This window comes from Oryctolagus cuniculus, chromosome 1, assembly GCF_964237555.1.
Source record: "Oryctolagus cuniculus chromosome 1, mOryCun1.1, whole genome shotgun sequence".
NCBI lineage: Eukaryota > Metazoa > Chordata > Mammalia > Lagomorpha > Leporidae > Oryctolagus > Oryctolagus cuniculus.
The window spans coordinates 5,374,098-5,392,248 of record NC_091432.1 but is presented as its reverse complement, the minus strand read 5'-3'; the positions used below and the strand labels follow the sequence as shown (position 1 = coordinate 5,392,248).

The following is an 18,151-nucleotide window of genomic DNA, read 5'->3' as shown; positions in this document are numbered from 1 at the left end:
AGGACCCGGCCCCGTCCCCGTGTGGACACACAGCCCTGTTCCCAGCAGAGGGGTGGGAGTGGGAGGGCCATGGTCAGCCCGTGTTCCCCTCAGGACCCGGGCCCGTCCCGGTGTGGACACACAGCCCTGTTCCCAGCAGAGGGGTGGGAGCGGGAGGGCCATGGTCAGCCCGTGTTCCCCTCAGGACCCGGCCCCGTCCCGGTGTGGACACACAGCCCTGTTCCCAGCAGAGGGGTGGGAGGGGAGGGCCATGGTCAGCCCGTGTTCCCCTCAGGACCCGGCCCCGTCCCGGTGTGGACACACAGACCGTCCCCGTGTGGACACACAGCCCTCCTCTGTGGCTTTCCCCGCACTTGGAAAGGTTCTGCCCGTCTGAAGTGGGAAGCCGTCCACGTCATTCAGAACCCTCCGCACTGCCCTCCACTTGCAGGGAACAAGGCACAAAGGTTCAGCCCGGGCCTGCAAGGCAGCTATAAAGGACGAGGCCCCCTTTGACCCGGTTAACCATCCTGGAGAAGACAGGAGTTCGCTTCACCGCTCTGAACGCTCGGATCCAGGCCTGCAAGCCAGAAGGCGCTGTCTCGGCCCCAGAGATCACTCAGGGTCCAGAGGCCTGGAATCGGGGGACTGGGCTTGGGCAGGATGACCCCAGCCGGGAGCCCCGCATCCTGCACCTGGGGGCCCCTCCGGCTTGGCGGAGACAGCTTCGCCCGCGGAACCTTCGTTCGCGCGCGCTTTCCCGAGCCCGGGCGCGATTGGGCGTTGCGCCGTGGCGGCGAAGGCGGCGGGGCCGGTTGCCATGACGACGCCTGCGAAGATGGCTGCTGCCGCTTCATCCGATTCCGACCGCGGCCGAGCTGAGAGGTGAAGGCCCGGGTGTGTTGGGGCGGGGGGATCTTCAAGTCCTGCTTTCCCGCGGATGTAAAGGGAGGGGGGCGCTGCGCTGGGCCTTCGGAGATCCGGTAGAGGAACCGAGGCCCAGGAAGTGCGGGGGGTGTCCGACTCGGGGTCCCTCGGCGCGCCGGGGGCGGCGCCCGAACTTGGACCCAGACGTTGTGTGCCGCCCGCCCCCAGCCCCTGCACAGCTCACCCTCAGAAACAAGCCCCCTTCACCGTTTTCTTTTCCTCCCCTGGAACCCGCCCCCCAACTCTGCGCCCAGTGCCAGCACTGAAGCCAGTTCGAAATGGCTGGACGCGCACTACGACCCCACGGCCAACATCCACACCTTCTCGGCCTGCCTGGGTGAGTCTCGGGAGCCCGGGGCTGTGAGAGAGGGGGAAGCCCCACAGTGGCCCTGGAATGAAGCCCCTGGCGGTCTGGGCTGAGGTCGTGGCCCTTTCGTGTTTTCCAGCGCTGGCGGATCTGCATGGGGACGGGGAGTACAAGGTGAGTGCGTCCACCGCCCCGGCCGAAGGAGCGGGGGCAGAGGCGCTGAGGGCCCCAGAGCCCCTCGGCGTGATCCGGAGCCCTCGTGGACCGAGAAGGAGCGCCCTGAGGGCCCTGTCTGTACTTTTATGTGGAGTGAGTGAGGAGAACTGCTGGTTTCACGAAGAGCAGAGTGGTCCCCCGCTTGGGATTCTGCCACAGCAGAGCCTCTTGGCTTGGTGAACGCGAGGGCACTGAAAGGGCGGATTCGTGCGGGAGGCGGGGCTTAGAATGCAGGGAAAGGCAGAGGGGAGGAGTCAGAGGTGTTTTTTTTTTTTTTTTTTAAGATTTATTTATTTATTTGAAAGTCAGTTACACAGAGAGAGAAGGAGAGGCAGAGAGAGAGAGGTCTTCCATCCGCTGGTTCACTCCCCAGATGGCCACAGTGTCTGGAGCTGCACCAATCCGAAGCCTGGAGCCAGAAGCGTTTTCCAGGTCTCTCACGTGGGTGCGGGGGCCTAAGGACTTGGGTCATTTTCCACTGCTTTCCCAGACCATTAGCAGAGAGCTGGATCAGAAGTGGAACAGCCGGGACTTGAACTGGCACCCGTATGGGATGCTGGCACTGCAGGCGGCGGCTTTACCCGCTATGCCACAGCACTGGTCCCAGGAATCAGGGTTTTATGTTTGTCCAAAGAGCGTGGAGGTTTAAGGTTGGCATTAGCTGAGAAGTGTTGGACGTGGCTGATGAGGGTATGGGGCTTCCCTTATATGAGGCCATTCTACTTCCGTATATGCTTGAAATGTTTCTATAATAAAAGGTTGCATTTTAAGCAACTTTAAAGATAAAATGTAAGCAAAGAGTTAAAAAGTTAGAAGTCAGTATTTTCCGAGGTTAAGGAATATATCAGGCTAAAAAGAAAGAAAGGAAGTTAAAACGTGTTTGGTACCCATTTCTGGGTTAAGTGCCGGGCAGGGCACATTGCGCCACACAGATGGTGTTTACTCCCATTCTGCTAAAGGGAAGATGGTTTTGGAGAGGCCGGGTAAGCTTGCTGGCGTTTGAGTGGCAGACCGGAAGCCGTCCAATTCCGAGTCATGTTTTTCTCCACCATAGCTCAGCCATCATCGTGGGCGGCAGTCCCACAGTGGATGGTGTGTGGGCAGCTGGACCAGAGCCCTGGAATCGCACCTCGCGTGGATGGTGCAGTAGGACTCTGGTTTCGCCTCCCGATTCCTATCAGCGGTTTGACCGTGAGCAGGGAGAAGCGTGTAGTCGGGCCCCGTGTACGGGCGTGGAGGAGACGGAACCGAGAGCTGACTCAGCACACAGTCGCAGGAGATGCCGGCCCTGCTGCCGGTGCAGCCCGGCTGGGGAAGGTGCCGAAGAGGCCAGCGGTGCTGGGCACTGGGCTTACAGCGAAGACAGCAGTATGGGGGCACCAGTGTGAGAGCGACGAATTCAGACAGTGCCAGGGGACAGCGACGTGACCGCGTGCTGCAGGATGAGTGACGTCCGTCAAGAAGGCTGGGAAGAGAGGATAGGGAAGACGTTGCAGGTAGAGGAAGCTGCGCAGGAGAGACTTCGTAGCGTTTTTGGAAAGAGTAAATTTAAAGTTAGAAAGCTGAGGCTGGGGCTGGCACGGTAGAGCGGGTAAAGCTGCCACCTGCAATGCCAGCATCCCGTGTGGACGCCAGTTCAAATCCTGGCTGCTCCACTTCCAATCCAGTTCCCTGCTAGTGCGCCTGGAAAGCAGCAGAAGCTGGCCCAGTGCTCGAGCCCCGGCACCCGCGTGGGAGACTCGGAAGAAGCCGCTGGCTCCTGGCTTCAGTCTGGCCCAGCCCAGGCCATTCAGCCGTTTGGGAAGTGAACCGGCAGGTGGAAGTTCTTTCTCCCTCTCTCCATCTGTAACTCTGCCTTTCAAGTAAATAAAATCTTAAAAAGAGAAAGAAAAAGTTGAGGCCAGTATAACACAATAATCCATTGGCTCTGGATTCAGGCGGGTCTACACTGCAGTCCCAGTTCTACCACTTAACAACTCTGACTTTACTCAGTGTCTCTAACACACAGCTCGTGCATTGGAAAATGGAGCTCACAGTACCCACCTGCAAGGTGGCCGGGAGGGGTCAGTGAAAGGACGCAGTTTCTGGCGTGGTCCCTGGCACCCAGGGCATCCTCACTCGGGCGCTCGGGCAGTCCGTTCTGGTCGGAGCATAGCAGCGCTGAGGTGTGGGAGAGGAGTTTAGAACCAGATCAGACAGGTCTGCAGGCCTCGCTCGGGAAATGGGCTTCGTGACAGCAGCTTGGAGAGTGGACTAAAGGCCGGGAAACCCAGGGGCCGAGGAGCCGGGTTCTCTCTCTGGGTCCACAGAACACATCTTGCCGTGCTGTTGGAAGCCCAGATACAGACGTCCTCATCCCCGCCGCTCCCAAAACACACAGCCCCGTGTTAGGGCCGTGCCTGGCATGGAGCAGGCGCGGGAGAAGTGTTGGCTGAGCGAATAATAGAAGTATCAGCTGCTGCCGACTCCGGCACACACTGGGCTCCGTGGTTCTTCATCGCATTTGATTTTCGCCGAAGCAGTCCTGAGGTCGGTGTTCCCATTCTGCAGGCAGGAGGATCGAAGCTCAGGAAGGGTAATCAGCTTAGCTGACTGAGCTGGTGAGCCTGCTGGCAGAGCGAGCTGGGAGTGAGCCCCTCTCTCTCCGCAGCTGGTGGTGGGGGACCTCGGCCCCGGCGCGCGGCAGCCCCGCCTGAAGGTGCTCAAAGGGCCTGCAGTGCTGACGGAGAGCCCGCTGCCTGCCCTGCCAGCCGCCGCCGCCACCTTCCTCATGGAGCAGCACGAGCCCCGGGCGCCAGCCCTGGCCCTCGCTTCGGGCCCTTGCGTCTACGTGTATAAGAACCTCAGGCCCTACTTCAAGTTCAGCCTGCCCCCGTTGCCTCTAAACCCCGTGGAACAAGATCTCTGGAGTCAAGCCAAGGAGGTAAGGGACATGGGGAGGGCGAAGATGGTAGCCACTGGAGGAGGCCTGGGCTCCCGGGGGAAGGCGTGCCTGGTGGGCTGGAGGCGGGAGGGCCACTGCTGACCCGCGGTGACGCCACGCTCGGCCCCTGAGTGGCAGCTCCCCGAGGGGCACTCGGCCAGGCCCTTTGGAGAGCAGAGCCCAGAGACTCCCTCTGCACTAGCCTCGCCCCTGCCCACCTTTGAGAGACCAGAGAAGGGGGAGGACTGGAAGGGTGAGAGCCAGGGGCCTGGGAGCCTTCCCGCAGAGGACGGTGCGCACGTGCGTGCCCTGAGGCTGGATTCCGACCCAGGGCTTGAACTTGAGCAGGAAGTGTGGGTGTCCCCCGCGGCCCTGGAGCTCAGAGGCTCTCCCTTCTTCCTGCTGTCACAGGACCAGATTGACCCCTTGACCCTGAAGGAGATGCTGGAGGGCATCCGGTGAGAGCCCACCTGCCCCGCGTCCCCCTCCCCCTCCCCGCTCCTTCGTCCCAGAGCTGCCAGTCCGACCCCAGGGCCCCCGCTCCCCCACTGATCTCTCGCTGGCCACTTCCCTGCAGGGAGAAAGCAGAGGTGCCTCTGTCTGTGCAGTCACTCAGGTGAGGGTCCTGGGAGGGCTGGTGCTCCGGGTGGGGTGTGGGGCGGCCAGGCCGGGGCATGGGGTCAGCTGTCTGTGTGCCCAGGTTTCTGCAGCTGGAGCTGAGCGAGATGGGAGCATTCGTGAACCAGCACAAGTCCAAGACCATCAGACGGCAGGTAATGCCCTCTCTCTGTTTCATTTCCCTGTGAGAAACAGGGACCACGTGATGTCGGTGGTCAGCTACAGCCAGTCCTGCCCCATTTCACTTTGCAGTTTTCCTTGCAAATAGCCACAGGCCACAGCGCCTCCTGTGACAACTCCTAAAATGTAGACACAGAGCATCATAGACTTGTGTGTGACTTCTGTTTTCTTGAGGGTCAAAGAAACACATTTTGGGCTGGCGCCACGGCTCACTAGGCTAATCCTCCGCCTGCGGCGCTGGCATCCTGGGTTCTAGTCCCGGTCAGGGTGCCGGATTCTGTCCCGGTTGCTCCTCTTCCAGGCCAGCTCTCTGCTGTGGCCAGGGAGTGCAGTGGAGGATGGCCCAAGTGCTTGGGCCCTGCACCCCATGGGAGACCAGGAGAAGCACCTGGCTCCTGGCTTCGGATTGGCGCAGCGAGCTGGCCGTAGTGGCCATTTGGGGGCTGAACCAACGGAAGGAAGACCTTTCTCTCTCTAACTGTGTCAAAAAAAAAAAAAAAAAAAGTACATTTTTCTTATGGAGAACTTGGAAAATCAAGATGAGCATGGAAGAGAGAAAAGCGACACCGTGACCTCACCCGGAGACACCCGCTCTGACTTCTTTGCGGTGCCTTTCCTTCATAACATGCTTTCTATAGGCTTCTCTTGAGTGTGGAACTTTATATTCTGAGTGTTAAATAGCCTTTTACACCTTCCTTTTTAGTGCCCCTTGACTATTTAATTAATTGTTCATTCTGTCGTTCACAGTTTACATAACCATTCACATCCAGGTCCTTAGACAGGCGATGGGTTACATTTATGTCACGTTTCTGGGCTATAATTTTAGTCACTGTTTGGATGAGCTCATGCATTAGTGAGCTGTAGAGGCTTCCATCCAGGGGAGTTGACTCCCAGAGCTGTTCTACTATTGATTGATAGGTTGACTGATTGATTGAAAGGCAGAATGACAGAATGAGAGAGAAACACAGAGAGAGCAAGATTGATCTTGGATCTGCTGGTTCACTCCCCAGATGACTGCAACAGCCAGGGCTGAGCCAGGACAAAACCAGGAGCCTGGAGCTCCATCCAGGTCTCCCACATGCGTGGCAGGGGTCCAAGTACTTGGTCCATTTGTCCTTTTACTTTTTTATAAAAAAATTATTTATTTATATGGAAGGCAGAGTTAGAGGCAAAGAGAGAGAGGTCGGTCTTCCGTCTGCTGGTTCACTCCCCAGATGGCTGCATTTGAAGCCAGGAGCCAGGAGCTTCTTCCAGGTCTCCCACGTGGGTGCAGGGGCTCAAGCACTTGGGCCATCTTCTACTGCTTTCCCAGGCCATAGCAGGGAGCTGGATGGGAAGTAGAGCAGCCGGGACTCGAAGTGGCGCCCATCTGGGATGCTAGCACTGCCGGCGGCGGCTTTACCCGCTACGCCACAGCACTGCCCCCCCCCCCCACTGTTAGAAGAGGAATATGTCCCCACTGTAGCAGCTGTAGAAAAGAAGCACTGTGAGGAATTAATTAAACATCCCCAGTGATCCCCTTGTCCAGAGGTAACCGCTGGCATTGTTCATTCCTAAGTTTTTTAAGCTGGGATTATACTAACTATTTTTTTCTTTATACATTATTGATCAACTTTTTGTTATTTTAACTAAAATACCTGGGAGAAGCCACTTAGGAAGGCAGGTTTATTTCAGGTTGTGGTTAGGAGGCGCACAGTCCAAGAGCTCGTGGCCCTGTTGGCTGAGACATTTGGTGAGGCCAGAGGGTGGCGTGGGCACGTGGCGAGCTGGGAAGCAGAGAGGGGCAGGGAGCCCCGCGTGGTCCCCGCCATGCCGTCAAGATCGATCGTGGCCCCCAGCCAGCAGTCTGGGCTAATCCAGTCACGACCTGATTTCAGATGTTGTAATTGGATCAAGCCTCCAGCTTTAATCTACCACCCATTAACATGAGACTTTGGGGGTTCAGCTGCCTGCAGGAGTTTGGGGAGTCAAATCCTGTTCAAACCACAGCACTAAGCTAGAAGTGTTCCCCATATACTGAATGTTCTATAAAAACGTGCTTTGTGTATTCACTAATTTTTACAGGTTTATTTATTTATTTGAAAGGCAGAGATAAGGAGAGGGAGAGGGAAAGGGAGAGGGAGAAAGTGAGAGAGAGAGAGTGTTATCGTCCATTCACTGGGTCACTGCCAAATGGCTGCAATGGCCAGGGCTAGGCCAGGCCAAAGGCAGGAGCCAGGAGCCGGGAGCCGCTTCTGGGTCTCCCACGCGGGGGCAGGGGCCCAAGGACTTGGGCCATCCTCTGCTGCTTCTCCAGGTGCATTATTAGCAGGGAGCTGGATCAGAAGTGGAGCAGCCGGGACTTGAACCAGCGCCCATATGGGAAGCCTGGCACTGCAGACAGAGGCCTAGCCTTCTACACCACAGCGCCGGCCCCAAAAATGTGGTTTATTTTTAATGACTGCATGTAACTGACTTCCACAACCATCTGTTGTTAGGAAGTTAGGTTTGTGACTGTAAACACCTTGGGACCTAAGTATTCTGTCCCATTGCTGACACTTCCTCTAGTATTATTCTGTCCTATCGCTGACACTTCCTCTTCCTCCTCCTCCTCCTCCTCCTCCTCCTCCTCCACCCTTTGTTGTGCCCATGGCATCCCGGGAGCGTGTGGGGAGGGGGTGTCGTGTGTGGGTTCTCTGGATGACCCCTGGAGTCCTCCTGCAGACGGTCATCACCACCATGACCACCTTGAAGAAGAACCTGGCTGATGAGGACGCCGTGTCCTGCCTGGTGCTGGGCACGGAGAGCAAGGAGCTCCTGGTGCTGGACCCCGAGGCCTTCACCATCTTGGCCAAGGTCAGTGCTGGGTCTGGCTCTGGGCGCAGGCTGCATTCTTCTGTGTGCTCTGCAGTTAGTGCTGGGTAATGTGTTCATTGCAGGGAGGAAAAAGTAAACCCTAGGTAAGCATAAAGAAAATAAATGTACCCCGGAATCCCACCTCCCAGATATCCGCTGCTACACTTTTGGCACGTCTGTCTGCCTGGGCGCTCGCATACAGACAGAGACAGAGAACAGTGTTTGTTCATCTACACAGAAGCTGGTGCACGAGCTCTGCTCTCTCCACCTGGCAGCACGGCATCGCAGTCTGTGCACGCCAGCCCTCCTGAAGGCCGCCGCCATGGCTTCTGTAGGTGTGCTGTGGTTTACTGCCCGTCGCCCGTCTTCTCACGGTGACCACCACAGCAGGAGGCTGGTGTGCTCACACCCTCGCACCCGTTATCCGGGCTTCCTCGGGGTGCGGCCTTGGAGGCGCCGGAGTCCAGGCACAGCTGTGGCCTCAAAGGCTCTTGTTGCTGGCCGTTTCCCTCAGCCACATTGTGCAGGTTCAGACCGGGACCCCCAGCGTGTCCGTGCAGAGGGGGGACTTTGACAGGAACCAACTCAGAGGAGCTGCTTCGGGGCAGGAGAGCCGGGGCCCAGACGATGGGAGTGTTTGAGCCTCTCCTTTGCAGATGAGCCTCCCCAGCGTGCCCGTCTTCCTGGAGGTGTCCGGCCAGTTTGACGTCGAGTTCCGGCTTGCCGCTGCCTGCCGCGACGGAAACATCTATATCCTGAGAAGGTAGCCCCAGCCCAAAGGAGATGATAGAAACCTGGTGGTCTCTGGGGGCTTGCAAGATGCGCACGAGGTCTGGGACTGGAGTTTGGGGGTGAGAAGAGCTGATGGGGCTGAGTCCAGCAGCAGGGGGGTGTCTGGAGGCCCACGAGGCAGGCTGTCAGAGGGCGGGGGCGGGGCGGGAGGCTGTGACGCGAGCCGTGCGGTCTGGTGAGTCTCCTGCATCCCCTGTATCTCTCTGAGTGCACACGACACTACCTTGTGCGTTAGTTTAACGTTCCATACAATGCTCATCTTTCAATTCAAGAAGCGTTTACTGAGTACCTGCTGTGCGTCAGCGCTGTGAAGGTGCTGGGAGTGTGCCTGCGGGCAGGACGCCGTGAAGACGGAGCTTGTCCTCCTGGGGAAGATGGGTGTCAAAGTCGGCAAACCCAGGCGTTCCTGCGGCGTGGGTGGGAGCTGGGGAAGAAACGTGCAGAGGCAGTGGGGGAATCAGGGCGAGGGCGACTGGGAGCACCGGCCGTGGCGGTGACTTGAAGGTTAAGCAGGGCCAGGGACTCAGAAAGTGGGGGCAGCCTCAGGTGGAAGACATGGACGTGTGTCCCCTGGATGTGTCTCCTGGGCTGGGCGGGCAGTGACGAGGAGGGAGCAGGGCTGGCTCCCGCGGGACCAGAGGACACGGTGAAGTTCCTGGATCTTGCCTGAGGCGCAGCAGAGAGCCGTTATGGGGTTTAAATCCGAAGAATGACGTGTCTGCTGAGGTTGTAAAACGATTCCTGTGTGCATAGAGGCCGCATTGGCAGGAGGCCCAGAGCCGGGGGCGAGGGGCTCAAGGTCATCCGATGGGACTTTGGTTGGCCCCGGCCGGGCGAGAGGGCAGCGCGCTGTCGCCTGTGGTTGGGAGGCAGGAGTTGCTCCCACTTCCTGGGTAAGGGAAACCAAGGAGGAGAGGCCGGGAGCCGGAAGAGGACACGCACGCAGGGCCGCCCTCCTGCTGCTCTGATAAGTCAGACCGCCTCCCGCTCTGGCGCTGGCTGGACCGTGTGAGGAAGCTCACGGAAACCTCCAGTGCCAGGTCTCAGATCCACATAAGGGCAGGAGGGGAAGCAGCTGGGGCCAGGGGCCCGCCCAGGTCAGCCCGGGGGCGTAGCCCAGGAGGGGAGGAGGGTTTCTCCCAGACGGGACAGTGTGCTTTGCTTCCACAGAGACTCCAAGCGCCCCAGGTACTGCATCGAGCTGAGCGCCCAGCCCGTGGGCCTTGTGCGAGTTCACAAAGTTTTCGTGGTGGGCACCACCCAAGACAGCCTGAACGGCTTCACCCACAAAGTACGGCCTCGGGCGAGCACTGGCACCTCTCCCACCCCTACCCTGGCGACCGCAGCCGCCCCTTCCTTCCACACTTGTAGCCGCGGACTGCTAGCCCCTCCCACTGAGACGCTGGTGTTCCCTGCCAGGGTAAGAGGCTGTGGACGGTGCAGATGCCCGCAGCCATCCTGACCATGAACCTCCTGGAGCAGCGTTCCCGGGGCCTGCAGGCCGTCATGGCCGGGCTGGCCAACGGCGAGGTCCGCATCTACCGTGACAAGGCCCTGCTCAATGTCATCCGTGCCCCGGTGAGCCCGCCTCCGCACCCGCCACTGGCTGCTCCTCGCCCCCAGCCCACCTTGGCACTTCTTGGCTGCTGCTTCCAGCCCACAGTCGTGCATTTCAACACATCTTTTGAGCACCTCATGTGTACATGTCAGTGTGTGGACATGGATAAAAGAATAATTTAGTCCTTGTTTTCAAGGAGTTAACGACCTGAGGTGAGAGCCAGAGACACAGCAGATCAAAGCGCAAGGCGGACAGGCCGGCCACGTGCTGGCAAAGCAGTGACAGGAAAGGAGAGGGAGAAAGGGGACTGGGACTCAGGACACATGACAGCATGTGACAGTGCAGCCGGCCACGTGCAAGAGCGTTGAGACAGGCAGCAGCCTGCGAAAGGCTGGGAGGCGTGGCGTTTCGTGATGTAAGAATCCAGGTAGTTTGATGAGTTTGGACCAGAGTGTGTGTGTGTGTGTGTGTGTGTTGTGTGTGTTTTTAAGATTAATGTATTTATTTGAAAGTCGAAGTTACACGGGGTGGGGGGGGGGTCTTCCATCCGCTGGTTCACTCCCCAATCGGCCACAACGGCTGGAGCTGCGCCGATCCGAAGCCAGGAGCCAGGAATCCTCTTCCGGGTCTCCCACACGGGTGCATCTTCTACTGCTTTCCCAGGCCATAGCAGAGAGCTGGATGGGAAGTGGAGCAGCCGGGACGGGAACTGGCACCCATATGGGATGCCAGTGCCTCAGACCAGGGCGTTAACCCACTGCGCCACAGCACCGGCCCTGGACCAGAGTTTTTTAACTCTGGATCACAACCACAATATTAAAAAAAAAAAGAGAGAAAATTTGGAGTATCTCGCATATGAAATTGTGTTGTGTGTGTGTGTGTGTGTTTAAATGGAAATTGTCCCATGGCACAGTGTAAAATTTAAGAGCAGCTGAAAGGCCCAGAGCACTGGGCAGGCAGCGGATGGGAGAGCAGGGAGAAGGGTGAAGGGAAGACTGATGGAACAGACGCGTGGATTCGGATGTGTGGGCCTGAAACGTCCTGACGAGGAGATAAATCTGCCGGCTTGTTTTGTTTTAGCAAAGAGTAAACATGTGAGGGTCCTTCCAAAAGTTCATGGAAAATGAAATTCAGAGAGATGGGTTTAGGGACAGGTGTTTGGCACAGCGGTGAGGCCGCTGCCCGGGACGCTGGCATTCCGTACCAGAGGGCCTGGGTTCAGGTCCTGGCTCTGCCCATGTGCACCCTGGGAGGCAACAAGTGATGGCTAAATGGTTGGGTTCCTGCCACCCACATGGGAGACCAGAATTAAGCTCCTGGCTTCAGCCCAGCCCTTCTGTGGCAGGCATTTGGGGGAAGTGAGCGGGAAGTGAGCCTGTGGATGGGGATTTCTTCTCAACTCTGTCTCCCCCCACCCCCCACCCCAAAAAAAGATGAGGTTATTTTGATGCAGAACAATTTTTTAATTCATGTGTATGTGCGGGGTCTTCAAAAAGTTCATGAAAAATGTATTTTATGAAAAAACCTATGCATGGAATTAAAAAAAATTTTGCACCAAAATAGCATCTTTTAATTCTATTTTCCGCAAACTTTTGGAAGTGCCCATGTGTTTGTGGTCCTGAGAGGCCGCGTTGTGAGGGACAACTTGGGAAGAAAGACTTGCACTAGGAAGATTCCACCGGGAGACCTGTGGGAGCCCAAGCCCAAAAGTGGGGCTGAGGGATGCTTTTCCCGGAAGCGTGGCTGGGCCGCAGGCTTGCAGAGGAGCCCTCGCGCCCATCCTGCTTCCCCTCCAAGACAAGTCCCCGGCTAAGCTCGGCTGTCTCCAACAGGATGCCGTGACCAGTCTTTGCTTTGGCCGCTACGGGCGGGAAGACAACACCCTCATCATGACCACTCGAGGTGAGGGGACAGGCCAGATCCTGGGGAGGGAGGGGGAGGGTGGAGCAGGGGTGGACCTAGCGTGGTAGGCAAGGCCTGTGATGCGCGGCCTGTCGCTGGGCCACCTCCAGGCGGCTCTCAGCAGGTTGGTATCAACACCAGGGTCTCTGTGGTCCACCCCAGCATCCGGGCCCTGCGGCAATGCTGGAATGTCACAGGAGTCCATAAAAAGGCAGACAAATGCAGGAAGTGACGTCAGGAGGCCCCGCAGGCTCGCTCTTCCTTGCAGACGCATACAGGACGGCTCTGTGAGGCCGATTGTTTGGGAAGAAGAACGGGAGTGTGGGGCTGACTGGGGGGACGACTGCTTCCGCCTGTCCCCTCCCTAGGCGGCGGCCTGATGATCAAGATCCTCAAGCGCACAGCGGTGTTTGTGGAGGGGGCGGGGGAGGCAGGCCCCCCCCCGGCCCAGGCCACGAAGCTCAGCGTGCCCCGGAAGACCCGGCTCTACGTGGACCAGACACTGCGCGAGCGGGAGGCTGGCACCGGTGAGGCCCAGCCCCAGCACTCCCCTTCCTCCGCCGCCGCCCCTGGGCAGGAGGAACTGGACGAATGTCTCCCGGCGCCCTGAGCAGCAGGAGGCCTCGTGCCTTGAGCTGTGGTGGCACGCGCGGGTGGAGAGACCCACGAGGCTGTTAGGGGCAGGGGAGAGGCCTGGGCACCCACCCTGCTGCTGGAGACACAGCACGTGACATCGAGTGTGGCCCCATGCTCGGCCGGAGCTGAGCACGGAGCCCCCGCCCTCGGGCCTGCAGCGTTCCTCTCGGGTGGTCAGATCCAGGGCAGGACCTGGGTCGTTCAGGGGAAGAAGACGGTGGATCGGAAGATGACCAAGGCCAAGACCAGCTTTTACGGCCAAACAGAGCCAATGAAGGAGACAGATCTGTGGGCAGCGAGTGGTAGGAGGACCAGAGAGGAGGCGGGGCGTGGTCCCTGTGCCCAGTGTCACCAGAAGCCTGGGCCTTGCAGACCCCGCCCACCGCCCCCCCCTTTCTCAACCTTCGTGTCACCCCCTCAGCCATGCACCGGGCCTTCCAGACGGACCTCTACCTGCTGCGCCTCCGGGCGGCTCGCGCTTATGTGCAGGCCCTCGAGTCCAGCCTGAGCCCCGTGTCTGCCACAGCCCGGGAGCCGCTCAAGCTGCTTGCTGTGGTGAGCACCCACGGCGGGAGTCGGGGCCAGAGGCCAGAGGGCAGAGGGCAGAGGCCAGGCGGGTGAGCGCTCCCCAGCCACCCAGGTGAGCCCCTGTGGCCGGTGCCAAGCCTGTGTAGCGCGTGCTGCCTTTGCCCTTCCCGCCGACCAGGGACCGAGCCTCGTGTCCCCCTTGGGAGAGCTGCCCTCCCCGTCCCCCGCTCCTGGGCTGCCTTGTCCTGTGGCCACTGAGAGGGACACTCTGCAGTCCCTGCTCCATGCCGAGCCTCTGACAGCCCCCAGGCCTGGGCAGGGGGCACGTCACCTGGGGACGTCTCTCCCCGGAGCCCGTACAGCGGGGAAACTACTGCTCCTGCAACCACCGGAGCGCAGGCCGTCGGGACCGTGGGCAGGAAGAGGCCACTCCGACCTCTGCGCCCCAGGCATCCTGAGACGTCACAGGCAGGAGGGAGGAGGAGCCCCCACGCCCTCAGTCACAGGTGACCTCAGGGCAGCAGGGCTCCGGCCAGCTCTCGGGGAGCTGTCCACCCCAGCCAGCTTGTCCACGTCTCTTCCTCAGAAAGTGGATGGGTACAGCAGAGAAGGGGGTTCAGGGCCACCCACAGCTGAGGGAGAGGAACGAACAGGAGGGAGAGAGTGGAGGCCCCGGGAGAGCGGGCCGGGGCACAGGGGAAGGAGTCGGGGCCCGCAGTCCGGGCAGCCCTGCCCCTGCCTTGCCGCGTGGCCTCTGCTGAGCCCTGCACACCCTAGAGGCTTCAGCGTTTTGAGGGCTGGGTGGACAGTGTTTGGACAGTTGAGGAGAGTGGCTTGAGGGCCTCGATGAGGAAGCAGGCGAGGCCAGGGCCAAGGCCACTGGCTCTAAGGGCCTTCCCCCCCCCCCCCCCACAGGTCCAGGGCCTGGGCCCCACCTTTAAGCTCACGCTCCACCTGCAGAACACCTCGACAGCGCGACCCATCCTGGGGCTGCTGATCTGCTTCCTGTACGACGAGATGCTCTACGCCCTGCCCCGGGCCTTCTTCAAGGTATGGCCCCCTCTCCGCTGTGCAGTGCCGAGCCGGGCAGGCCCTTGCTGGAAGCCAAGGTGAGGGAGTGGGCGGGGCTGGTGAGTGGCTGCAGGCCGGCCAGCTACAGGCCAGGCCCCGCCTCCACTGCTGCCCTCCCAGACTGGGTCGCAGCTCCGCCTCTCCGAAGCCCGCTCACGTCCCGGCTCCGGCAGCGCAGGAGAGACTTGCCCAGGCGTGACCCTGTCTTGGTCTGTTTGTGGCTCTGGCTGAGTGCCTAAGACTGGAAAGCTAGAAAGCAGAGAATGTTGTTTCTTAACCTTGGTGAAGGAAGTCCAGGGTGGAGGGCCATGGCCGGCGAGGGCCTTCTTGTTGGAGAGCAAGCACTGGGGAGCCCTGGTGGGACACGGGGGTCACATGGCTTTGACAGCAGACTTAGCTGTGCTAACTAACCCACTGCCTGAATGGCGAGTTGATCCAGACACCATTTCCGCGTGACTCGCGGGCCTGATTCCACACGTGTGTCCCGGAGGACACACCTTCCCACCGCAGACCCCACGCTCAGAAAGACTCCAGAGTATGAAAGGAATAGCGTGAACTGTGGGTCCTGAGGATTAGACTTGGCACGGACTTGCCCTGGGGGCCCTGGAACATCGACTCCCCCCATGCCTGTGGCCTGTGACCGGCTGCGTCCCTGCCCACACCAGGGCGTGCAACACAGCTGGGACTGGGCGAGGTGCTTGGAGGCCGTCACTCTCCAGCCCTGAGAGTGGATTTTCTTACCCTTTGTTCCCAAACTCAGGTCCCCTTGCTGGTGCCAGGGCTCAGCTATCCCCTGGAGACCTTCGTGGAGAGCCTCAGTAGCAAGGGCATCTCAGACATCATCAAGGTGAGGGGCCCGGCGGTGCTGCCGGGGGTGGGCAGGACCCTGGGGAGGACCATCAGGGGGAGTGTGGATGAAGCCCCCACTGGCTCCGGGGTGTGGGGACCAAGGAGGAGAGGCCTCCCAGCCTGCCCTGTGGCCTGTCTTAGCGTGGTATAGACCAGCAGGCTTGGCCATCACAGGGAGCAGAGGCGGGCGTCCTAGGCGTGTGCCCCCGACATCCCTGTAGGTGCTGGTGCTTCGAGAAGGCCAGAGCACGCCGCTGCTGAGCGCCCACATCAACATGCCTGTGAGTGAGGGCCTGGTGGCCGCCTGAGCCCCAGATGGTGGTCGAGCCCGTGTGGAATCCGAGCCAGCCAGACCCAGCCACTGCCGCGGAGCCGGGCAGGTCCAGTAGCTCCAGGCCCACTCCCCACGCCACAGCGTGCTGCGCCCCTGCTCCCGGTCACAGCAGCTCTGTGTACCCAGGAAGCTCGGCTCATGTTCCTGCGGCCCTCCCAGGCTGTGTGTCCACGGGCGCCTGCTGCCTGGCCCTCCTGACCCTTCCAGAAACTGCGCCCAGGTGCCCAGGAGCAGCCTGAAGCGGTCACTGTGCGATCAGGAGCGGCCGGCCCTTCTTCGCCACTTTCCTCGGGCGCACCGACGGCCACGGCCGACGCTGGGGAGGGGTCTGGCCTGGGAGGTCGGAGGCTTTTCTAGGCTGAGACTGGGCCCCCTTGTCACTCGGGGTTCCCGAGGCAACGCACCTGCTCTGATCTCCCCGCCCCCGCTGAGCAGGATCCCTTCCCGGTCCCCATCAGAGGCCCCAGGGGTAGCTGCTGCCCAGGGCTGTTCTGCAGCTGGAGTCAGGCCTGTGAGGCTCCGCAGGCTGCCTGTGCCCGTGCAGGGGCCGCGACTGCACCCCGGGCTCCTGACCTGGGTGCCCATGCCCAGAAACAGCACCGAGGGAGAGGCAGGCCACGCTGGACAGAGCCACAGGGGCCAGGGCATCGGGGAGGGGTGCTGCTGGGGCCTGGAGGCGGCACGTGGGCGGAGCCCGGGAGCCCGATCCCTCCTGCGGTGGAAGGTTCCCTGGGCAGCAGCCACGGTGAGCATTAGCTGCAAAGGCACAGCCCAGAGGAATCGGGTGAGGCTGAGGGTGGGATGAAGGCCTCTGTTTGGACCCAAAGGGCCAGAGACCCACGGTCCGAGCCCCTGGCCAGTCTGCGTGGTCCACGTCCCAGGCCGCCTGGGCCGCGTGGGAGCTGAGGACCTGTGTCTTCGCTCCGAGCAGGGGCGCCGGGAATGCGGCAGGAAGTAACCCGGTGTCTGTGGGCCCCGCTTCCCCACGTGTAAAGTGAGGCGGCTGGACCGGATTGATCTAAGCCCGCTTCGGCTCTGTGCCGGTGAGCTCGCAGCCCTGCCGGAGAGCGGGCGACTCCGGAAAGGCGACACCCGGCGGGGGGCAGGGAGGCGGACTCCACAGCTGCCACTGCCCGAGACCCAGGACTCGAGTGACAGCCCACGTCCCCCCATGCCCTGCTCAGCACAGATGGAAGGTAAAGGCCCGGCCTTCGGAGCCATGTGAGCAGGGGCGGGGCAGGTCGTGTGTGGAGCCGAAGGCCCTGCAGTCCCTTCGCCCCAGCCAAGCCGTGAACCCCGTGACCCGGACCCGTCTCTTCTGGGTTCTCATAGCTTTTCATACTGCGGAGGGGGAGACCGCGCCGGCACGCACAGTGGACTTCCAGGGTGTGCTGTGTGCCGTCATTCAGACGGGCGACTGCCCACGTTGGCAGGCCGATGCAGAACAGCACAGGCGCCCGGCGCGCGGGCCGTGAGCGCTCCAGGACGTTGTGCGCGCTGAGGATGAAGAGCAGTGGCCCCTTCTCTGAACAAGCCTCCGTTTGGTAATGAGCTAGCCAGCGCGCAGAGCAGCCCCCGCTCCTGCGTGGCAAACCCTGGCCTTGCTCGGAGGCCCTGTGGGCTAGGGGAGGGTCTCGCCTCCTGTGACTGCGCGCCCCCCCCCCCCCCCCCCCGCCGTCTCCAGGGAATCCGCACTCACTGTCCGGGTTACGGTGTACTGTGGGGCTCGCTGCACAGCCAGAGCTGGGCTTGCAGTAAATCACCTTTCCCGCGGAGGGAGTAATCGCTTTGGTTTTTTCTGGCGCTTAGTTTCCCGGGGTGCCAGTGGCGGATCTCCCTCCCGCCCTGCACCCTGAGCACGTCGGCTCCCGGGAGATTTCGCTGGGCCCTGTGCCCAGGCCCCTCGCTCCGTTTAGTGAGATCTGTCCGAGGGTCCCACCTTTAGCTCAGTTGCTAGGGGTAAACACTTTGAAGACGCCGCCTGTCCTCTAGCCTCGGAAGTTCACGCCGGGCTGAGTGCTCACCTCCGGAGGAGCCCAGCCTCTGTAAGTGGTGATGCCAGAGAGGACGGGGTTGCGCCCGATTCTCCTCTCTCGTCTCTCTTCATCCCTGTCTCCTGGGGAGAGTTTGAACTGTCTTTCAGCTCTGTGGATTATTACAAAATTTTCAGCTATCATTTTAATTCTCAACTCTGTTTGGTCCTTACTTTCAGTATGTTTTTAAAGATATATTTCTTGTATCTCTCTCTCGCTCTTTTTTTTTTTTTTTTTTTTTTTTTTTTGACAGAGTTAGTGAGAGAGAGAGAGACAGAGAGAAAGGTCTTCCTTCCATTGGTTCACCCCCAATGGCCGCTGTGGCTGGCACACCGCGCTGATTCAAAGCCAGGAGCCAGGTGCTTCTCCTGGTCTCCCATGCAGGTGCAGGGCCCAAGCACTTGGGCCATCCTCCACTGCCTTCCCGGGCCACAGCAGAGAACTGGACTGGAAGAGGAGCAAC

The 18,151-nt window shown here is 60.3% G+C and overlaps 1 protein-coding gene across 2 annotated transcripts; it reads left to right on the top strand.

Moving 5' to 3' along the window:
- Positions 1–745: 745 nt before the first annotated feature.
- Positions 746–17,837, top strand: BBS1 (Bardet-Biedl syndrome 1). Of its 2 annotated transcripts, none has more exons than XM_051826598.2 (17): positions 746–864; positions 1,161–1,243; positions 1,353–1,387; positions 4,080–4,352; positions 4,764–4,810; positions 4,930–4,968; positions 5,053–5,125; positions 7,854–7,985; positions 8,642–8,748; positions 9,948–10,068; positions 10,197–10,355; positions 12,168–12,237; positions 12,606–12,764; positions 13,295–13,428; positions 14,317–14,451; positions 15,233–15,319; positions 15,543–17,837. In XM_051826598.2, the coding sequence occupies exons 1-17, from the start codon at positions 800–802 to the stop codon at positions 15,627–15,629; spliced, it is 1,806 nt and encodes a 601-aa protein (XP_051682558.2). In that variant the 5' UTR covers positions 746–799; the 3' UTR covers positions 15,630–17,837. The 2 variants fall into 2 exon arrangements, with proteins under 2 accessions (XP_051682558.2, XP_069924112.1); XM_070068011.1 differs by having other exon boundaries at positions 763–864; positions 1,149–1,243.
- The last annotated feature ends 314 nt before the right edge of the window (positions 17,838–18,151 follow it).